The following is a 21864-nucleotide window of genomic DNA, read 5'->3' on the forward strand; positions in this document are numbered from 1 at the left end:
AAGAAATTACCTGAACATCTACCTACAGTTGGATCACTGAATCATTTGGGAGCAATGGAAATTAATGAAATAAAAAAAAAACTTTAAAATTCAAACATTCTAATGAATGACCAACTAGATTTGAATAGATGACCATTATTTAACTTGTTTTCTTAAAAATTTATTATTGATGTAGATGTGAAATAATATGCTTCAGGTGATCATAATTGAACAGGTACCTTAAGTAGAGGTTTAGGTAATATTTTGGAGGTAGTCTCAATTATGGTTACCTGTAGTATATGAATATTAATGTAAGAGCAAGTTGAAGTATTCAAATCACTTGAGAAAGCTACTGTGGTATATGTTGTGATATATTCTTCCAATAAAGTTTGTGAAGATCAAATCGTGAGGTGTAGTTTTTGAAAAAAAAGGCATCCAATTCATTTTCATTTTGTAAGGATGTACCTAGTCATAGGCATATTTTCTTTAAAAATTGACTTTTATGCAAAAAAAAAACATTTTTCTGTTACTTTTGCAAAGTGTTTCCGAAGTTTTGGAAATTTTCTATATAAATCCCAGGTTCCAACTTGCAGTGAAATAACAACAGTGATGATTTGTCATTCTCTGCACATTATAACTATTATTTAAGATACAAACGGGGTTGAAATGAAAAAAAAGCAAAACTTTTCTTGTTGGTTGATTGTTTTCGTTTCAAAAAGGTATAGGTTTCCACTTGATGAACACCAAGGTAAGAGTTTGTTGATGAAAAAGAAAAAGAATATCACCAACATCAACCAATGTCTTCGTTATTCTCATTTAGAATTATATTATTTGTACGGATATACACAAGTATTAATTAGTTAAGACTAATGATTAATGGAATGACTAAAATTGAGAATGATGGTTTTTTGAAAATCTATTTCAGCACCGTTTTCGAATCACCTCACTGCATACAAAAAAAACAAGAAAAATATTCTAGCGCAATCAAAACAGCAAATGTGGAGCAACAAAAACTATGATGTAATATACGAAGTAGCTGAAAAGATACCAATCAAAGAGAAGTCGACAATTCGCCTAGAAAGGTTGGGCCGGTTTCGACATCTAGTTAGCCTTGACTTCGACTTCAAATATCTTCTCCGGCATTGTTGCATATACTTTTGTACAGGATTATTCTTCGTCATCCACGTGCGGTTCTTGGAAAACATTCGCTAGTCAACAACAGGGTTTTCGTTTTTTGATCTTCAAAAAATTGATGATTCAGTAGAATCCCCACGCATTTTCAGTTTGCATTAATGGTATGGATTCTTGACTTCCAAAACAAAATTAATGTATTGAATTAATATTTCAGTGGTGAAACTTTTCCAGAAAATCGGGTGATTTATTTATTGAAAATATATGGTTTCAATACTACAATTCTCAAATGGCAGAGTTGAATAGGTAAAATATCCACAAGGGTTTGGAATTTGATGAGTATAGGAGGAATACAAAAACGTTCAGTTATATAACAGAGCTCCCATAAGAAAGACGGGCTTATACTTTCTTGTTAGTAGATTTGTTACATTCGCTTTGAACAAATAATGATTAATGTGTGGACTGTTCATAAAATAAGGTGAATGTTCAAATTTTGCGGGCTACGTACATTTTATGTTGGTACACTCGTTTCAAACATATCTTCACAGTTTCAACTGTTTATCATTTCCAGTTTGTTGGTGAGAGGCATAGAAGTTGCAGGTGTTTTGCGTGTTTGACGATTTTCTGCTATCGAAAAAAAAATAGATTGATGAATTTGCATAAAATTTTGTGTAAAAAAAGGAACTAAATGCTCAAAAACACTTGAAATGTTGACAGTAGTATTTGGTGATTGTACTCTGAGTCAGAAAAATGTTTACAAGTGGTACAAGTTTTTCAGACAAGATGTGAATGACTACGCTGGTCATGGACGCCTCAGCACATTAACAACTAATGAAAATGTTGAGAAAGTGAGGAAAATTGTTATGGAGAATCGTCAAATCCCTATTAGAGAAATTGCTGAGGATGTTGGCATATCGGTTGGCTCATGCTCTTAAAAGGGTCATAACTAATGACGAATCATTGGTATATGGCTATGATATCGAAACCAAAGTCCAATCGTCTCAATGGAAAGGCTCAGGAAAGTCAATACCAAAAAAAAACCACTCTAAGTTGGATCACGTGTCAAGGTTCTGCTCACTGTTTTCTTCGATTAGTGTGGCGAAGAAAACGTCCGGTATTGTGGGAAAACAATTGATGGCTTCTGCTCACTCGTCATTGCTTTTTCGTGACCAGAAATAGCCACCGTAATCATGCCTCAGCCACCATATTTACCAGATTTGCCCCCTCCGACTCTTTCCTGTTCCTCAAGATTGAAGAAACCCATGAAAAGCCGGCGTTTCGCGACAATTGAGGAGATCGCTGAGGTAGCTCATGGACATACCAAAGAGTGCATATCAGAACTGCTTCGGAATTGGAAAGAACGCTGGCACAAGTATATTATATCTGAGCGGGACTACTTCATAGGGGACAAGATAGAATTTTTTTTCTTATTAGTCAGTGGCTATGCTTGAAGACTGGCAGTAAACAAATCTAAAGAACTGAACTTTAAACGTTCAAGCCAGTCTCAAATATACCTACACAGTAGGTTGAATGGACTGACGCCTATCAGACGAAGGGCGTTGGATTATATCCGACAGGCGTCAGTGCAGGAATCTTCACAGAAAATTTCCTGCATATGCAATTGGCAATACAATTGAAAGAGTTGACCTTCAATTTTGGAACGGGCACACTAGCAGACCGGTTTCGTGCTTAGCCACTCATCAGTGCAAGATAGTAGCCATCATCGACCTACAGTCAATGATATTCCATAATTGAAAATCGTCGGAAAGTCATCTTCGTTTCATGCAAGTTGGAGCCCAGCTCCCTTACCCTTAGGACTGATGCTCGTCAGGAGGACGAGCGGGTCAAGACTGATTTATTTGGTGGCGGTATGAAATTCCTCAGACATCGTTACTCCCCTTCACGATAAACCCTTACCTGGCTGAGTTGTTTGGATGAAGATATTGTTCATCTTCTAACGGGGGACATGAGGGCGTCATTCGACAGAGTGTCTGGGCCTTCTATATTGCGAGGGGTCGACTACAGTATAGTCCATAGCTTCCCTGACAAACGAATTGAAAATCGGAATTCTTTCAGAGTATTTCATTCCTCTTCCTAAGTTGGAGCGAAACAACAAAATGCCACTCCATCTAGTGGACGAAGTACCTACTAACCAACTACATATCCGTAATTTTCCCGATTCCTCTGAATAAGGAAGAAAAACTTTCTCATTAATCTTGCACTGATGATGTACACTTGCACTGATGAGTGGCTAATAAGCCTGAAACTGGTATGCAAGTGTGCCCGTTCCACAATTGAAGGTCGACTCTTTCAGTTGTATTGCCAATTGCATATGCAGGAAATTTTCTGTGAAGATTCCTGCACTGACGCCTGTCGGATATAATCTAACACCCTTCGTGGTATTAGCCAGGGGAGTAGTTGTTTTCTGATAGGCGTCAGACCATTTAACCTACTGTGTAGATATATTCGAGACTGGGTTGAACGTTTAAAGTTCATTTCGTTAGATAAGATAGAAATTGACGAATACATAAATATTTTTTGGGAAAAATTATTATTCAACCTATTTTTTGAACAGACAGCTTATTATCAGGATAGTTGCATAGCAATTTTCAGCAATAAATAGATATGCATTCGCTAAGTATTTACAGAGCTACAATAGCAAAAGTCACTATATTTCTCAACAATCTAGCATAACTTTCTATTTACTGTACTCTTTGGATAAATTCAGATTCAAATTTCAATTGTACTACTGAAGTTGTTCATTTACGAAGCAATATATGGATTTCTTGAAAGAATTCAGTATCAATATTCATATTTGAATTAGCTGCATTATTCAGTTTGAATTATAATAAATTATGAATTTTTTACACACTTATTATAGTGAGATCAAAACGTCAACGTATCTCAAAGTCGTCAGATTAAGTCTAGGAAAATTTGATTTTCAAAAAAATTCTAAATAGATCCGGAATAAAATGCATAATTCAATGAAAAACAGAAAAAAAAGCTCCACTTGATACTTTCAAGTGTTGATTCATTGTGATATTCTAGTAATATGATTATTGTATGGCTCCAGCAAAATACTTTGACTCATAAGAAAAATATATTTAAGAAACACTTCGTTGCCAAATTTTTACCACTATCTCACAAACCTACAATGACAACTTGACATTAATACAGATATAAACAAGAATATTACAGAATGAACAGAAAATATTATTAATTAGTAAAAGGATTTGGAAAAGCTGAATACACTTATTTGAATTAATGAATCGAAGAGGTTTTGTATTAAAGTGTATAATATATTAAAATTCTTGCAAAGCGCTTTCGACTTTTGTCATCATCAGTGCTCACCTGAAAGTAAGTAATCTAGTTGAAAAGGGAATTTAGTGAAATTGAAGTTGTAAAATTTTAAGGTTAAAAAATTTGGAAAAATTGTTTGAGATTACTTACTTGTCAGGCAACAGGAAGTATCAAGATAAGTGAATTGTACATTGTAATATTTAAATTATATAAAACAAAATAGGCTTATAGCCAAGAAAATACATTTTTGGATTCAGGCCATGTGGTTCAGTCATAAGATACTTTGACCAATGCATAATAATGACCAGATTCAACGCCAGAACAGCAGTGAACAATCACTGCATGAAGATTACAATAGTGGTCTGATAGATTGAAGTGTTCATCTATTCCGAACCTGCGTAAGAGTTTGGTACTTCCGTCAGAGCTTTAATTATGTTTGAAGATCATGTTATTATTAGATTGACTGATGCCTCGGCTATACGTGTTGTTTTATAATAGTCAGTTAATTTGGCGCATATTTGGCAATACAGTTGATCATCACCCGTTAAAAGTTTTATTTTCAGATGATTCAACAATAAGTTTTACACGGACTGGTTATCAGTCAATATTTGGAAGTATTAGTTGAAATTCTAGAAAGTCACATGCGCTTTGGCTACCTCTTGAACTTGTACTACAAAGTAAACTAGTAAGATTTTTCCAGCAAAAGATCTACAGACACAAGACGAGATATTTGTTTGAAGACAAGACGAGATAGACTGTACGGAATCATTTAATCCATGGTGTTCAAAATTTGTAATTGCTTTCCTCCACAAATGAAGTAGCTTGAGAGTCATGATAGATTCAAATGTGGTGCGTAATCATCAGTTCTCTAGCTTGGCTGAATTTCTTAGTACTGATAATTCCTTGATAATTATGTTGGGTATATCAGTTTTCACAGCTTATTGAATCATATGTCCATATTTTACCTTGTTTGTAATGGTTGTCTCTCAACTATTAACTTTATTCTGATTATAAATTCAACCAAGCTGTATTTATATTCAAATTCATTGAGAAAATTTGAATAATAAATATAGAAATACTTTCGAAACTGAATGTATTCATTTCATAAATTCATCATCATCTCCATTATTCATAAAATTATCTCCCAACACTTTCCTGTGGGTTTGCAATGAATACAAATTCCTTATCAGTTTCGCTCCAAAATTGTTTATGAAGTGGATTTATATATTCAAATCGTAAGAAAATTCAATAAATGATTCTTTCACAAATCAACATTTCTGTGGAAAACTGAAAAATATTACTATAACAACCTATAAATTTGTATCCTAGAAAATTTATAATACACATGTATTTTAGTTGCAAGTGAATTCAAATGAGGTCAAGGTGTAATAAATATAACTTGTAAATTATTTCGCTTCGATTGTTTATAAATATTTCTACTGTTGCAAATGCAGATTATACAATTAAAAGAGTTATTGAGGTTAAAGTGAGCAGAAGAATAACACATTGAAAAATTGAAGACATTTTGTATAATAATACTCAATGATTCTTGTTTTCTATTGTGTAAATTTCATATTCAAATTCAATATTCAATTACCTGTTATTAGGAGTAGAGATAAAATTCTGTACTCCTTATGTCAAAATAACAAACAAATCAGGTAACGCAGTTACCTGATTTGTTAAAATCTGCTGATGAACAGATTAGACACGAGAAGAGACAGTGGGTTTCTCATTACAGTGGCTTCATCTTGTTTGTTTGAAGAGTTGGTGAACAAAGCAATATTTGAGTACTTTACCAAACCATCGACCTTCAGAAAAACCTTTAAATAATCCATCGTTTTTTGTACAGAATTCTTTGGGGATAACGAATTTTCATTAAATGACAGAAAAATCTGTCCGTTTCGCAGTGGTGGGTTCTGAATCCTAACTTATTGGGAAAGATTTCCAATTTCGAAGGAGAATTATTTGAATTTCAAATATAATAAAAGTATTTGTATGACATTCTAACAGATCTTTTTTGGACATGACTGAAAAGTGAACGTGTTCAATAAATGGCGAAGGATCTGGTTTGTAAGAGATAGCTTCCAGTTTTTCGATTTACTTAGCGAGAACAGAAATCCTGACCTGACAAATACGAAAAGCTACCATTCTAGTTGAGACGACTGAAGAAGACACATGTATTATCGATAAAATACGCGCGATAAAACACATACAGTTTGTCAAGAATAGGAAAAAGGGTGAAATTTTTGCGGCCTGTGCGTAACGAAAAGCTACAAAGCATTCGGAGGAACAAAGATGCACATATTTGCGATTAAAGTTGTCTCTGCTTAGTGTAGTTGTACAGTCTCCTGAATAAACTGTGAAACCAACGTACAAAGTCCCCACTATTAGTCCATCTCATTATTGAACTGAAAATAATTTTGGTCAAGACAGGAAATGAGGGTTATTATACAGATAGCTCCTTTAATTATGAGATTAGTATTCTTTTGAGTACTTTTGAGAAAATTATGAATAATGGTTATGCCATTAATCAAAGAAATGTTTGGAATGAATAAATAAAACTTGCTTTGAATTAGAAGGTTGCTTTCATTTTACTTTTAAATATGTACATTTTTTGTACTTAAATTAAAGGAAAATACGGCGAAAAATTTCTAAGAACGTAACAATTACAAATAAAACAATACAAAGCAAAAAATTATAGAAGGCAAAAAACGAAAAAATTTAATAAACAAATATTTTATTTTAATCTTCGGAGGATGAATTTCCGCTAAGGTCTGAACTGATGCAATCTTGTTCAGTGTCACTATCTTCTTGCAAGTTGATTATCATGTCTTCTACCATGAAATCTAATGTTGGTTTCTTTTCCATGAAAAACTGTTCAAAACTTTGAGCATGCTGACATTGTTTTTTCCACTCAGTTTCAGAAAACGTACTAAAAAATTCATGGCATAATCTTTCCACTTGCGAATTTTCGTTGGGTTGGCAACACCGTTTGTGTTGTCGTTTGGCAGAGTAGTCTAATTTTAAAATTATAATTATTTTACAAACATACCTTTGTGAATGCGAATGAAAGTGATATGTCACTATAATAAAATGAAGTAGTCAAATTCAGGGCAGGGCGTTAGTAATTATTGAAGTGCTGACGATTTTATTGGAATGGACCAAAAATCGTAACATGGGTTTTCTTATTGGTGAATTTCAGAAATGAAAGCAATTCTCCATTTAAAGGTTAAATTGTTTGGAGCAGTAGCCACATTGTTTTTCTTCATTAATTGGTCACATGCACAAATTGATGTATTCTTTCTTTGTCTCAACTGTAATTCAATACGTTGAATCGGGGTACTCTCGGGCCCAATAACCACTTACCCCACACATGCTATTCTTGATATTCATGGGTTTTTGACCCCTGAAACCAAAAAAGAGTTTTAAAAATCACTAATAAGTCCAACTGACTTTTGTCTCGAGAGACATGAAAACATTTTTAGCTCTTCTGCATTTCCGCACAAACATAACGAGGCTGAATGGATTTCAAATAGAGATTCATCCAGTTTGTCAGTAACACAGATGTCTCTGGAGTGATCGATTTTTTCAGTGAAAAATTTCAATCAATATTTGATGACAACATAAATTTGACCATAATCGTGAAATTTTCCTTCCAATTTTCTTCAAAACCGATAAAATGATGAAAAAATTTAAGGTTAGCCCACCAAAGAATGGTTTTATAGCGATGAAATACTCTTTCTCACGGCGAATAAACTGTCAACTACGAAATTTACATCTAGGTGTAATTATTATTGAATCAAGTAAGTTGGGTCAAGTAGTTTGAATCAATGAAATCAAATATTCAAATATGATTGTGACTATAAAAACTTTGCATTGATGCTTTTACAAGAAATCCACAGGTTCAATTTGATATAATGAATATGACAGTGACTAGACTCTAACTCTACAGAGGCAATTAGAATGAATATATACACCAAATAGTACTTATCAATACAATAAACAGATACAACAGACCGAAATAAAACACGAACTGCCACACTTCACTGATTCACAGAACCTAACGAAAATAAGGGAATATCAACAATTCACATTTTACAATTTCAGCTTCCGAAAATATACCGATATGGAGAAAAAGTGATGAAACGATAACTTCATTTTATGAACGCGCTTTTCCCCCGCGGAATTTTAGACACCATCTGGATTATAATGCTCCTAAGTATCTTCTACGATTTTCATTGCAGCGATCTCTTACAGACGTCAAATTGAGAAAAGGGTTCGTCTTCATAAATTTAAAAATGAACTGATGAAACGGTAATATTCATATATAAACGCTAAACGCGTCCCTTTTACCCACACAGGGGGCGCCCCAGTTGGAATATTTGAAAATCCTTCCATAGTGCGCATCTTCGACCTAAGAACCACCTATACTAAAACCAATAATGATTGAGAGTAGAAGTAAGCCCAGTTGACAGCAAATCGGGGGCGTGCTTATTAATTTTTGAGAGGGTTAAGAATAAAAGAAACATTCTTAGTACAATTAGTTAAAATATTCATACACATTTTTTATTTATTTCATTAAAACTTTGCAATATCGTAATTTACCTAATCGTTGTAGTCATTAGGTGGGCCTTATGAAAACGGAGTAATAATCGTGGTAATTATAGTAGGTTCCAAATAAATTAACAATATTAATAAAAAACACAATATATATATATATATATATATATATATATATATATATATATATATATATATATATATATATATATATATAAAACTTTTTTCACTATTGGGTTGCAGCAATTGATAAGTGAACTCTTTATAACTATTCTCAAGCTTTCGAGTAACTCAAACTCATCGTCAGGGGTACTAGAAAATACAAATTACAAATTCTTGATAATAGAATATAATATAAATGTAAATGTACAAATTTTCGTCTAATCTTCAACCTCAGATTCGTCACTGTTGTTACCGCTATCATCAAAGTGAATTATGATTAGTTCAATATTGTGTTCAATACGGTTGTCTACGTCCCACATTTTTTGCTCCTCTTTTAAAACATGCTGCATGCATTTCTTCCAGTCTTCTGCAGTTCGAATAGCTTCATATAGGTGATGTTGCACGTCCACTAATTTAAATGTTCTGTTTTCTCGTGCCACATATCCTTTTACTTGCGCCCAGATTAATTCTATTGGGTTTAATTCGCAGTGGTATGGTGGTAACCTTAAAACTGTAATTCCACGACTTAACGCCATTTCATCCACTGCGAATTTTTTATATTTGTCTGTGTGTAATTTTGTTAGCTGAAGTAGTTCTGCTTTTAAACTATCTTTGTTATATTGGATGTTCTTATTAATTAACCATTCTTGAATTGCTGCTTTTTTCCATGATTGTTTCGGTAATGGTTCTAAATGTCGACCGTTTTACCTTTTTCGACGTGGAAGGCCCGACCATGTCTCCCATTTCTTGAGTAGTTTGAGAACGGTGTAGAAATATAATTATGTAACGCTTAAACACTGATTAGCACTATTATTTTCACCAATTGTTATCACAACACGTCGATTGCTGACTAACTTAACTGTAAAACGTACAATTCACGCTGTATAATTCACAAACCAATGATACGCTCATGGCTGCAAGTACATTAGTGAGGACTGCAACGATGAGATGGAAGTTACGGTAAAGTGACAAAGACAGAAATATCGTTGCGTACAGCGTTGCCACTAGTTGTAATAAATATCTAACACTATACAGAAAATAATGAATTTTAACTGATCAGTAATCAGGAAATGTATAAGTATTACTCATTACAAGCTCATTACTGATTTTTGTCATAAATAATACCTTTTAATCGTACTACTATTGTGTATTATCTATAATTTGCCACAACCTATAACTCTACTGCTTACTATATTTTGATTCTGCTATAAACTGGTAACGTAAAATTTAGATATGACAACGCGCTTTACTCTCAATCATTATTGGTTTTACTATATAAACCAAATTTTAGCTTCCTAGGACTTACCAGTATGGAGAAACAGAGATGAATGAGTGTTAATTGGGTGACTTTCGCATTTATAAGTATAGATATCCAGAAATCTCAAAATCATAATCGAAACTCATTAGTATAATAAGACATTTCCAATAGGAATAAAAACATTTTTTTAAATATCAATGGAAATGAAAAAAATACGCGACGTATCGCGTCAGATAGATCGGGTGCGGTCTTATTTCAAGGCACGATAGATTTCAACAATGAAACTCTATTGGTAACAAATATGACTTCATTCATTTATACGTACTTTGTTCATATATTCGAACATTGTGTCTTGAATAATTGTACTTTCAAACAAATGTTTGTATTGAAATTACTTATATCGATTCATTCTGCTGAAAACTCAAACTTTGTTATTTTCAAGCAATACCAATCAAGCAACTAGAAATAATTAAAACTACTCTTGCTACTGACTCGTGATTTTGTCATGCTGTTAGCTCTCATGATTATTGCTAAATAACAAAGTTTTCGTTGAAAAATGAAAACTTGTCGATACAATTCCGAAGTGTTGTATTACTTTCCAATGAATTTGAAGAAGCGCATCTCCGAATCTTCACGATGCCGATGGACGAACATTCATTCCTCTGTAATAAACGTATTAATTAAAAAATATCGTAGGTGAGAAAGGTAGAACAGCTCGGTGTGGGTTATTATACAGTTATGTTATTGGCCAGAATCAACACAGAATCATACTGGGTTCATCGACCGTACTCGAGACTAGATAATCCATATGTGGAAACAATAATGCAAGAAATGTGGTGAGGTTCAACTCTTATGGAAATCTGCTAAGAGTAAAATAGCTTGGACGCCATATCATTATTCACGACTGAATCAGAGAGGTGAAAGTTAGAATTCTATAAAATAGTTTTCTAGTAGTTTCAACACAATGCGGGATATATCGGTGAATATTCGGAGAAGGCTGGGAAAACAATATGTTTCGTAAGTTATTGAATAAAACTAGAACATTCTCTCTTTCAGTTTTATTGCCACTCCACAATTTTTTTTCAACTGATTGATAATTTAATTATTGACCCACATATTCTGCAAAAACTTTATTTCAATGTACCTACACCAACTTCTAGAGTAGATAATCCTTTTTATATACCAACAAACACCACGTACGTTCAACACTGTATAACGTGTTTGTCAAATGCAATTCATCAGAAAGTTGTCAGCTCGACTTTTTTTACTGTTTCATCTCTGCGAGTAGGTCTTTTTACTTCAGCTGATTCTATATGTATTGTTATTACCTTATAACTTATTGTAATTGTATTGTAGTGTAATTTGACTAATATCCCTGTTCTGTAGTTGTGTGTAACCTAAAGAATAGTGTATGAGTAAATAAATAAATGAATAAATAAATCACGTTTGAAATTATTTTAATTCAGTTTTTACCAAACGTGAAACAGAAAGTGAGTGAAAATACAAATGGTTTCACAAAGCACCTTAGGCTTCTGTCTTGTGTTTCTGAAAACAAAAGGCTTATAATACAGGCATGAATGAAAAAACAAATATTCCAAGAAAATATCTCACTAAAATCTCACAAAAAAGGTGTGGATACCATAGATGAGAAAACCACAAAACATTCTTGCAGCCATAGAACTTGCAAATGGATGATGGCTATATTTTATAAAATTATGGACTGTGTAGTGTCAACTGATTCCATTTCAGCAACTTTTTACCAAATTCTTTTCATGAAAAGAAGCTTGAAGGTGGATTAGTCGAAAAATATATGCGCCGAAGATTGCAGAAGCAAAGTATTCCATGGAACTCATATACAGGGCGTTTCAATGAAAACTTGACCTCCCGACGAAATTTTGACCCCCCCCCTGTAAGTCAGAAACAGACGTGTAATCGAAAATTACACATGAACATGTCAATTTTCATTTCTAGAGGGACTAATTCTGATAAGAAAATCATACCCTACCCTTCACTCCCCTGCGGTCAGCAATTACCTCCTCTATTTTTTTAATGGCATGGGGGGGGGGGTCGATAAATACATCATTTGAAAGGTATTTTGTCCTTCTATTACCTCTGTGATTTTTCACGAAATTTGTTAATTCGTTATTGAAAAATTAAATGTTGCACGTTTCATTTAAAAAACAACTGAAAATTCGCTGCCGATCATTTTAATAAGGAAATCAACAACAAATAATATCAGTGGAAACAAAATCAACGGATAAATTGTTCAAAATGACCTCCACCTAGTTCCATTCAATAATACAGTCTACTCTCGAAAGCGTTCCGTACATTATTGAAGATGTCCGGAGTCATAAATCGGCATTCCCGAACAATTCTCTGTCGCATGTCTTCTAGATTTGTAGGCTTAGTATTAGTCTAATCAACAAGTTCAAAAACATGAAAAATAGAGATAAAGGTCCTAAAAATATGAGCGATAGCTCATTCGACTCGGAATCACCCCTAGAAAAATATTTTTGAAGGATTTTGGTGCAGGTAAAAAATTGCAATTGTTATTAACAAAATAAGATTAAAAAAAATGGTATTTAGTTTTTCGTTAATAACTTATAAAATATTAATATTTGAGCAATTTTAAAAAAAGCTCGCTGAAGAGGAGGAAATTTCCGATAAAAAAGTCTCGACTCCCGAAACTCTATCTCCATTATTTATAATTTTAATTTTACGTTGAAAATAGGGTTCCGCGCGGCTGTTACGGCATAAGCGCGCTGTCGCTAAAGAGAGTTTATCAAAAGAAATAATTTTTTATAACATAAAATGTCATTTTAAAAATTAAAAAAAATATATAGTATCTTCTTAACACTTGAATGAATCGAGTCCCGTAGAAAAAAAGTTTCATCACCATTTTTCAAAAAGTTATTCAATTGTTGACTATCAAATTTGTTCCCATTCTCCGTTGCCATAAAAATGGAATAAAAGGTATAAATAATTGGCCTATATATTTTGAACTTCATGGAGCCCTTTTGATATATATACTCCATACGATCCTGCGATAAAAGTTCATAAAAATTCATTAATTTGTTAATCATGATTTTTTATAACTATTGCAAAATGAAATATCTAAAAATTGTTGATAAACTCCTCAAACTTTGAGTTTGAGGAGTGCCTAGAAGATGACAGTACTACCAACTGTCGAAAGCGCTCGCAGATAATGAATAGAATATATAAAGCTTCAAATCCTTTTTGTAAAATTTAATATTGAAATACTGAAAATAAAGGAAAATTAGTTGCATCTGCTTTACAAAAAAAATATAACGTTGGTCACTATTTGTTTAGAATAAATTGTTAAACTGATAAACAATTAAATAATAAATAAAAAAATTTGTTTTGCCATGTCGGAAATGACCTTCTCTTTAACGAGCGGTTTCCAAATTGTTTAAATATTAATATTTCATGAGTTATTAATGAAAAACTTAATACCTTTTTTTTCATTTTATTTTGTTAATACAATTGCAATTTTTTACCTGCACCAAAATCCTTCCAAAACATTTTTCTAGAGGTGATTCCGAATCGAATGAGCTATCGCTCATATTTTTAGGACCTTTATTTCAATTTTTCATGTTTTTGAACTTGTTGATTAGACTATATAGTCCACTTTTGACACTAGACTCCTTCTGCCGATTCAACGCATTGGAAAACGTTAGTCCAAAAACTGTCTCATCCGAACATCAAAATGTGGGGGTGCACCATCCTGTTGGAATGTTATTTCATTTTCTACTAAATTGGTATCATTTTCTAAAATTTGTGTAATCATAGGATCTACACAGTCTTGTAATAGATTAAAGTATGTGTCTCCATTGGGATTACCTTGAATGAAGAATGGTCCAACAATATAATTACTAAGAATACCGGCCCAGACATTCAATTTTTGTGGGGTGTGTGAATGTGTTTCCATCACCAAATGAGAATTCACATCGCTCCAGTAACGACAATCATATCTGTTCACTTCACCATTCAACATGAACGAACTTCCGTCTGAAAAACATGTATTGTATAATAGGTTTGGGTTATTGGTCAATTTCTCGATGAACACCTCACAAAACTGAAGTCGACGATCTGGATCATCTTCGTTTAATTCCTGAACTAGTCTTATTTTGAAAGGATGGAATTGGTAGTCTTTCAAAATCCGAAAAACACTATTAGCTGACACACCAGACGCTCCAGCTACTGGTCTGATAGATTGTCGATTATCCATTTGTACTTGTCCTAAAACTTCAACTTCAACTCCGTCATATCTGACAGGACGGAATACTTCATGTTTTCTGTTGTGAACAGAACCTGAAGTTCGAAACTTATTCATTAATTGTTTAACGTATTGATGGCTCATGTTGTGGTCTGGATGATTCGTATTATAAATTCTTGTAGCAGCTTTAGCACATTCATTATTTCTATAATAGGTTGTAACAACTTCTATTCTTTCTTCAGTAGAATGAATCATGTTGGAACACAGTGAACAAGCATGGCTGAATAATAATTCATGAAAAAGTGACATTGACCAACTATCTACTTTTTGTTCTGCGACAACTAGATTCAACAAAAACTACCAGTGCAGATAAGACTAACAGTGTCGTCTATTTCAAAACGTTTACTACTAATTGAATAAATTCTACAAACCTAGAAGTCCTGCGACAGAGAATTGTTCGGAAATGCCAATTTCTGACTCCCGACATCTTCAATAATGTAAGGAACGCTTTCGAAAGTAGACTGTATTATTGTATGGAACTAGATGGAGGTCAATATGGATACTTTATCCGTTGATTGTGTTGCCATTGATATTACTTTTGTAATATTGCCATTGTTACAGCAACTTTCATGTTTTTTTTTGATAAAACCTTCAACATTTGTTTTCTCAATAAGGAATGAACCAATTTTCAAATAAAAATACAGAAGTAATAGAGGGACAAAAGACCTTTGAAATGATGTATTATTTGACCACCATGCCATTGAAAAAAAATGTTGGGGTAGTTGCTGACCGCAGTGAAGTTTCGGGTATGATCTCCATATCAGAATCATCCCCCCTCTCCTTTGAATTTTTCGATTACACGTCTGTTTCTGACTTACAAGAGGGGAGGTCAAGTTTTCGTTGGAACGCCCTGTATTTGATTACTAAAATGCTAAAATTAGAGAAAATATCCAATGAGTCAGAGGAAAACAAATAGTAATTTGAAAATATTGTTATATTTGTCCTTCACAGAAAAGAAGTAAAACATGCACCTATGTATACATTGTGTAACTGCCACTAATGATAGTTGTCTTTTAAATTCTTATATATCCTTTTTACTATCGTTAATTTTACAAGTTTTACTTAATATCTGTATATTATACCTGTGTTTTACCAAAATTTCAAAATTGTATTGTACCTGTTATGGGAAGCAAGTACTTTTGCACTTATGGCCTTTTTTCTTTATTCACCTATTATTATCATTATGTTGTGTGAAACCTTTCAAAATAATAAATAAAGCCATTATTATTATTATTTATACGAGTAAAATAAAAAAAAACAAGTTTGTCTCCAGTGAATGAGGAAGAGTGCAGAATGAACAAGAACAGGGAACACGCTGGACAGAAACAGAGACACGTAGAAACAGAACATGAAACTGTGAAGGGACAAATCTTCATTTACAGTCACCCACTTGATAAGTACACAATAGTCTTGCAGACTGGAGTGCATGCAATTTTACAATGCCTAAGGAACACTAATTTGAGGCCTCAGCAAAATGAATAGATCAACATTTCTACAGACAGCCAGGCTGCACTTGGGACACTGACAAACCTAAAAGTGACATCGAGACTGGTCTGGGAATACTATGAAGAACTGTGGAAGCTGGCGAAAAGAAATAGTTTGACTATATACTGGGTGCCAGGACAATCGGGGATCATAGGCAACGAAAAAGCTGATGAGTGTGCCAGACACGGATCATCAACTCCTTATGTAGCTGTGTGGGTACCACTGTCTTTGGTACGGAACCAGATTCTGAAGTTGGTCTATAAAAAACCTTTATAATGGGGCCGTCTTAGAAGAGAACTGACAAACTGCTTCAGCAAAACAGGGATCGGCTTTGCCGAAGCTGGACACTGTCCGTTGGGAGGGCATCTGAACAATATAGGGCTGTACAGCAGAGACTTTAACTGCAGGTAATGCAACAAAGGGACAGAGACAGTTCGTCGTATTACTTGCGAATGTGAGGCATTGTATCACAGAAGTCAAACAATTTATTGGCAACCAAAATTATGTCAATAAGAATATGATAAAATTTTTAAGGCTTTCCGCCCGAGGTTTTCTGTATCACTATTTTTCGGGTTCGAAGGCCGTCGATTTTTGGAATTTCTTCCTGACGTTTCGCTGCCGCGAGTTGCTAGCTTCTTCAGAGGTTTATACATTCGGAATTATCTCCGATGACTGGATATTACGACTACGTAACACGCATTTATGTCGACACAGATTGTGTGTACCTTGATAAGGTGAATTGCGAAAAGCATGCTCATGTTGACTCAGGTAGTTTGGTACCTGTACCTGGAATAGGTAAATTGTCAATAACATTCGTCGACCTTTTTTTACCTGTCGTCATACCCTTTGCTATTCTTGAAGTTCCTAGAATGGGATTCCATATTCAGTTGACTGTCACAGCTTCTTATTTTCTGTTGAAATTATCCGTATGTTTGTGGGTCTCTATTACCTCCCGTACCAGTCGGCTATGGTATCCCTGGTCGGGGTCAATGAGATTCGTATTTTCAAACAGAATCCTGTGATTCTCTTTACTGAGTGCGTGCTCCGCCACAGCCAACATGTCCGTTTGTCATAGTGTGAAGTTTCTTTCATGCTCCTTCAGCCTTGTTTCCATGGATAATTTAGTGGTCCCGATGTATACCGTTCCACAACTACACGGTATGCGGTATACCCCTGCTGCTGATAGTGGGTATTCCTTGTCTTTAGCCGACCTGAAACTTTGATGTATCTTCTTGATGGGTTTGAAAACGTTTTAATGTTGCGATTCCCCAAGAATTTCCCAATTCTGTCTAATACCCTAGGAATATATCCTAGTTACGCACATGCAATCATCTAAGCTCCCTCTCCGTTATGAACCGTGGAACTTTCCTGTTCATGGCCTTGTTGATATCAGGAACACTATCCATTCCATCCCAAGGTCACTTGAAGACTTTTTAGTTTTTCCTCCAGATGCTCTGGTTCAGAGCCTTTTCAGTTAGAGAAGAAATGACTCCTCTCTTTTGATTAGGATGGATTTGTGGGTTAGCATAGCACCACATCCTTTGATGAGTACATCTAGGAATGCTATCCACTGGTCCTGTTCATAATCCATGGTGAACTTGATACTGTGGTGTTGAGCATTCAAGTGGTTAAAAAAAAAGGTTTAGAGCGTCCCTTCCATGTTTCCAGATGAAAAAGGTGTCATCCACGCAACGTAGCTACAAGGTCGGTTTCAATTCAAAGATGACGATCGCTTTCTCTTCAAAACGTTTTCTACCACCACGCCATCTGGTTTCTCACAGAAGTCACCCCTCTATTGAAAGAAACTCATCGTGAGACCTGCTCTGAAGAGTCCGCCGATACCATTGGGAAACGAGTAGACTGGTCTTCTCAGTGTCTTCCAGTGGTACATTGGTAAACAAGGACCCAACATCGAAACTGACCATGACATGAATATTTCCGAACACTTGAGAGAAATGGCAGACGGATCCTGATTAGTAAAGAAAAACGAAAATAGACACCTTTACCACATTTGAACTACTTTCTATCTCTTACTGTTCATGAACTGCATACAAAAGAAGTTGGGAAGATGGAGTTAGGGAGTTGGAAGGAAATGAAGAAAGTGTTTTCGCTGAAAAATATTCTGAAATCTATAATTCTATTCCTGACTTCTGTACGTTAATGAATACTTTTTTACTCGAAACTAGTCGTTATTCGAATTCAGAATACCTCATCGGAATAACTTTAGATGTAAATAAATAATCACTGATTCAGACCGTAGTTTTTTATTCTCTGACCAAGTGTTTTATTTTTCAGCTGTGGACCTAGATTTGTGCACGAGCAGCGTTCAAGATGCCTTCGTTATTGCCGTGGAACAGCAAGCTCGGGAACGTCTGGAGAGGCTGTCCGCGCTCAAACGGATTACGCCCGTCGAGATAGACAAACTCTCACACCAAGTAAGTATCTCGATATCAGTATCTCTGCAGAAACTCATTCCGGTGAGAGCTCTCTAGTGTCCCAGTATAGGATTTTAGTTATAAGAAATGCGGGGAAATCTTCCAAAGTAAAAGAAGTTATTGAATAGACGTTCGTGTGACACAGAATGTGTGATACAGAATGGATTTGGAAAGATATTTTTTGTGGGGGAGTTGATGTTTCTTGATGCAGTATAAAAAATAACAAATAACGGGCAAAGTGAAAAGTTTATACCAAAAAGGTGCTGTGTAATATAGGGGCTTCCGAACTTTGACAATTGATGACGGCCATGTTGTACAATTAGTTGTCATTTATTCAATTTATTTTGCAGAATCACCATGAACTGATACAGCATTAAACAACACGTGCAAATAATAAATTTGTTTTATCAAAATAGGTGTTCTTTTAGGGCATCGTACTGCGCGCTTGGCCCATTTAACTATGGCCATAATCGTCCTACCGAGAGGACCTTTTGCAATGTGGTGGATACATTTGAGTCCACTGGTTCAGTGAACAACAAACCAACACCAGTACGTCGACGAAACGCAAGATATGCCGAAAATATCACCGCTGTCTGTGAGAGTATGCTATAGAATCCGAGGTAGTCGATTTAGCGTCGCTTATAAGAAATCAGCCTTTCACAGACCACAATTTGGCGAATTTCGCGTCGTGACTTGGGCCTACACACTTAAAAATTTCAACTGAAGATAGACGACCATAAACAACGACGTGTGTTAGCTGGATGGGCTCTGGAATAGTTGGCGATTAACCTTAATAAATCGTCTTTTGCGATGAGGCCCATTTCTGGATGAATGGGGTTAGGTTAGGTTAGGTCCAAAGTGAGTGGATCTATTCGACCCTCTCCTGCAACCCGTAAGGGTTTATTGTGGCTCACAGCTATTTACACTCGACCAAATAAACCCAGCTCCTTAACGAAGTCGATTAGTTTGTATGGTGAGATCTTTCAGGTCAGATGGTAAGAGTACGGCTCTGCTGAATTCTCAAAACCTGATTCGGTCCCCAGCGGGGCAGGCATAAAGTATATGATCTTCTGTTTCATCGTTAATGAGTCGGATAGTCAAGGTGCAATATTCCCACCTTGATACCCGCGACAACCTTCCCATATGAGGATTTTTGCACGTCAGCTACACCTGATGATGCCTTAGATTCAACCGTGCAGGTCTTTTTCGCCTCTGGTTTTGGTGAATGATCACTTGAGCGCAAACGTTTGCTAGCCTTCTCATGGGGCTTTGTTCTTCCACCTGAGACAGATTCTGCGTACGCCGCTCAAGAATTTGGTGCAAGGCGGTTTCATAAGGTACTCCGCTCTTGAGGAGGCGACTCAGTCGTTTCCTGGCTGCACCACCAAACCTTTTTTTACGTTTAGTAATTGGATCAGGAGTTGGAGAGTTGAGAATATCTCGCTCCTGATCTAAATTTACAGGGAGGTCAGTTGGAGTCGTAAGCTCGACATCCATCTCCTCTGTAGACTCAGCATCAGAAAGAAAGTATTTGAATTTACTCTGTCCATAAAAGTCCCACGAGTAGCTAGGGAAAGAAGGTCAATAACGGCAGAACCCCGCAAAAACGAATTGCACGCTATTTGTGTAACAAAAATAGAAGATAGTACACTCATCAAATTGCTATACAGTATACCAGGATTATGTTGGAAATGCGCCAACTGTTCGAAGAACTGCATTCTTATTGACCCGTTCGGCATACAAAATGTGTCCAAGGTGAATATTGCTCTTTTTTCTCTGAAGGTAGAAATAGACGCACTTAGAGCAGATATAGCAAGAGCTGCACATGAAACTGAAGCTGCATCTCATATGCCCCTGAAGTACTCTGATGTTCTCAAAGACAGATCTCAACCTGCGGTGATCATTCATCCCAAGAACAATGAGCAATCAGTCTCGCGAACAAAGTCGGATATTTTGTGCGCTATCAATCCGGCAGCAAAAAACTTAGAGACCGCCAGAGTAAAACCTGTACAAGATGGCGGTGTGCTCATTGGATGCAAGAACCCGTCGGACAATGAAATACTTGAGCAAGTGGTACAAGAAAAAATGGCTGCTTCTTATAATGTTAAGAACCTTGATGGATTTCTGCCCAGGGTGCTAGTAGTTGGAATGACGGAGAACTTTTCATCAGAAGAACTGCAGAATTATCTTCTGAAATGTAATCGTGACATATTTCTAGATGACTCGATTTGTACAATACTAAAAATATCCCAAACAAAGAAAAAAGTAGGAATCTGACAAGTACTTGTAGAAGTAGACAAATTTACTTACGATCGCGCTCTGAAAGCAGGTAATGTTTTTGTTGCTTATGATAGTTGCGTGATTTACGATGCTACTGATATAAATCGCTGCTTCAATTGCAACGAATACAATCATTCATCTCGAAACTGCAAAAAACCTATTTCTTGCCCAATTTGCGGTGGAAATCATGACCTCAAACAATGTAAATCCCAAGCGAAGAAATGTTCTAACAGTTGTAGTTTAATGAATAATACTTCCGCTGTTGATCATTTGGTCTGGGAGAAAGAGAAATGTACGGCTTACACTGATAGCTTACGAAAATTCAAAAATAACTTGTTTCTCTCAAAGTAGCAATCAGAAACAAGTTCTCCCTCACCCCCCGTAAGTAAAACTGATTCACAAACAAGGTCGCAAGGTCTATGAAACGTGATAAGTTGTATATAGCTTATCAAAATACGAGAGGGCTACGAACAAAAACTAGACAAGTTTTTGATGCAGCCTCGATGGATGAGAATAAAGTTTTTATGTTTACGGGAACCTGACTTGACTCATCCATCGATAACTTGGAACTTTTTCCTGGTAATTTTAAAATATACAGGGTGTTGAACACATGCTAATATTTAAGGAGGTAATTCTTAGACCCATTTTAAGAAAAAAACTTCCTATGGACGTATGTCCTAAACGCTTTAACTTTTGAGATACAGGGTGGCAAAGTTTTCAAAAATAATCAATTTTTTAATAATAACTGAGATAATTTTGTAGACATCTTTGGCATATTTGGTATATATTTTCCATGCCTCAAGGCACATTTTCTGATGTACACAAATTTGTATTTTTTCAAACAGTGGCATCCCTACGGGTTTCGCATTGAATATTTTTGGAGAAAAAGTACTACGCCAATGCTTTCTTTTCAAAATAAAATCATTTTTAAAATCCTCATTTATTTTTGAGAAAATTTGATTTCCTGGTATTTCTTT

General features: G+C 35.2%; 1 protein-coding gene across 1 annotated transcript in view; it reads left to right on the top strand.

Annotated features, from left to right (window-relative positions):
* Nucleotides 1-21864, top strand: part of sdt (MAGUK p55 family member stardust) — a 177996-nt gene that overhangs the window by 55704 nt on the left and 100428 nt on the right. Inside the window, 1 exon segment of the mRNA XM_074183381.1 lies at nucleotides 18468-18607. Within this exon segment, the coding sequence (XP_074039482.1) occupies nucleotides 18468-18607 (140 nt within the window).

This window comes from Leptinotarsa decemlineata, unplaced genomic scaffold (genome assembly GCF_025532065.1).
Source record: "Leptinotarsa decemlineata unplaced genomic scaffold, Ldec_3_MD MMD2_tig00026336_RagTag_RagTag, whole genome shotgun sequence".
Lineage (NCBI taxonomy): Eukaryota > Metazoa > Arthropoda > Insecta > Coleoptera > Chrysomelidae > Leptinotarsa > Leptinotarsa decemlineata.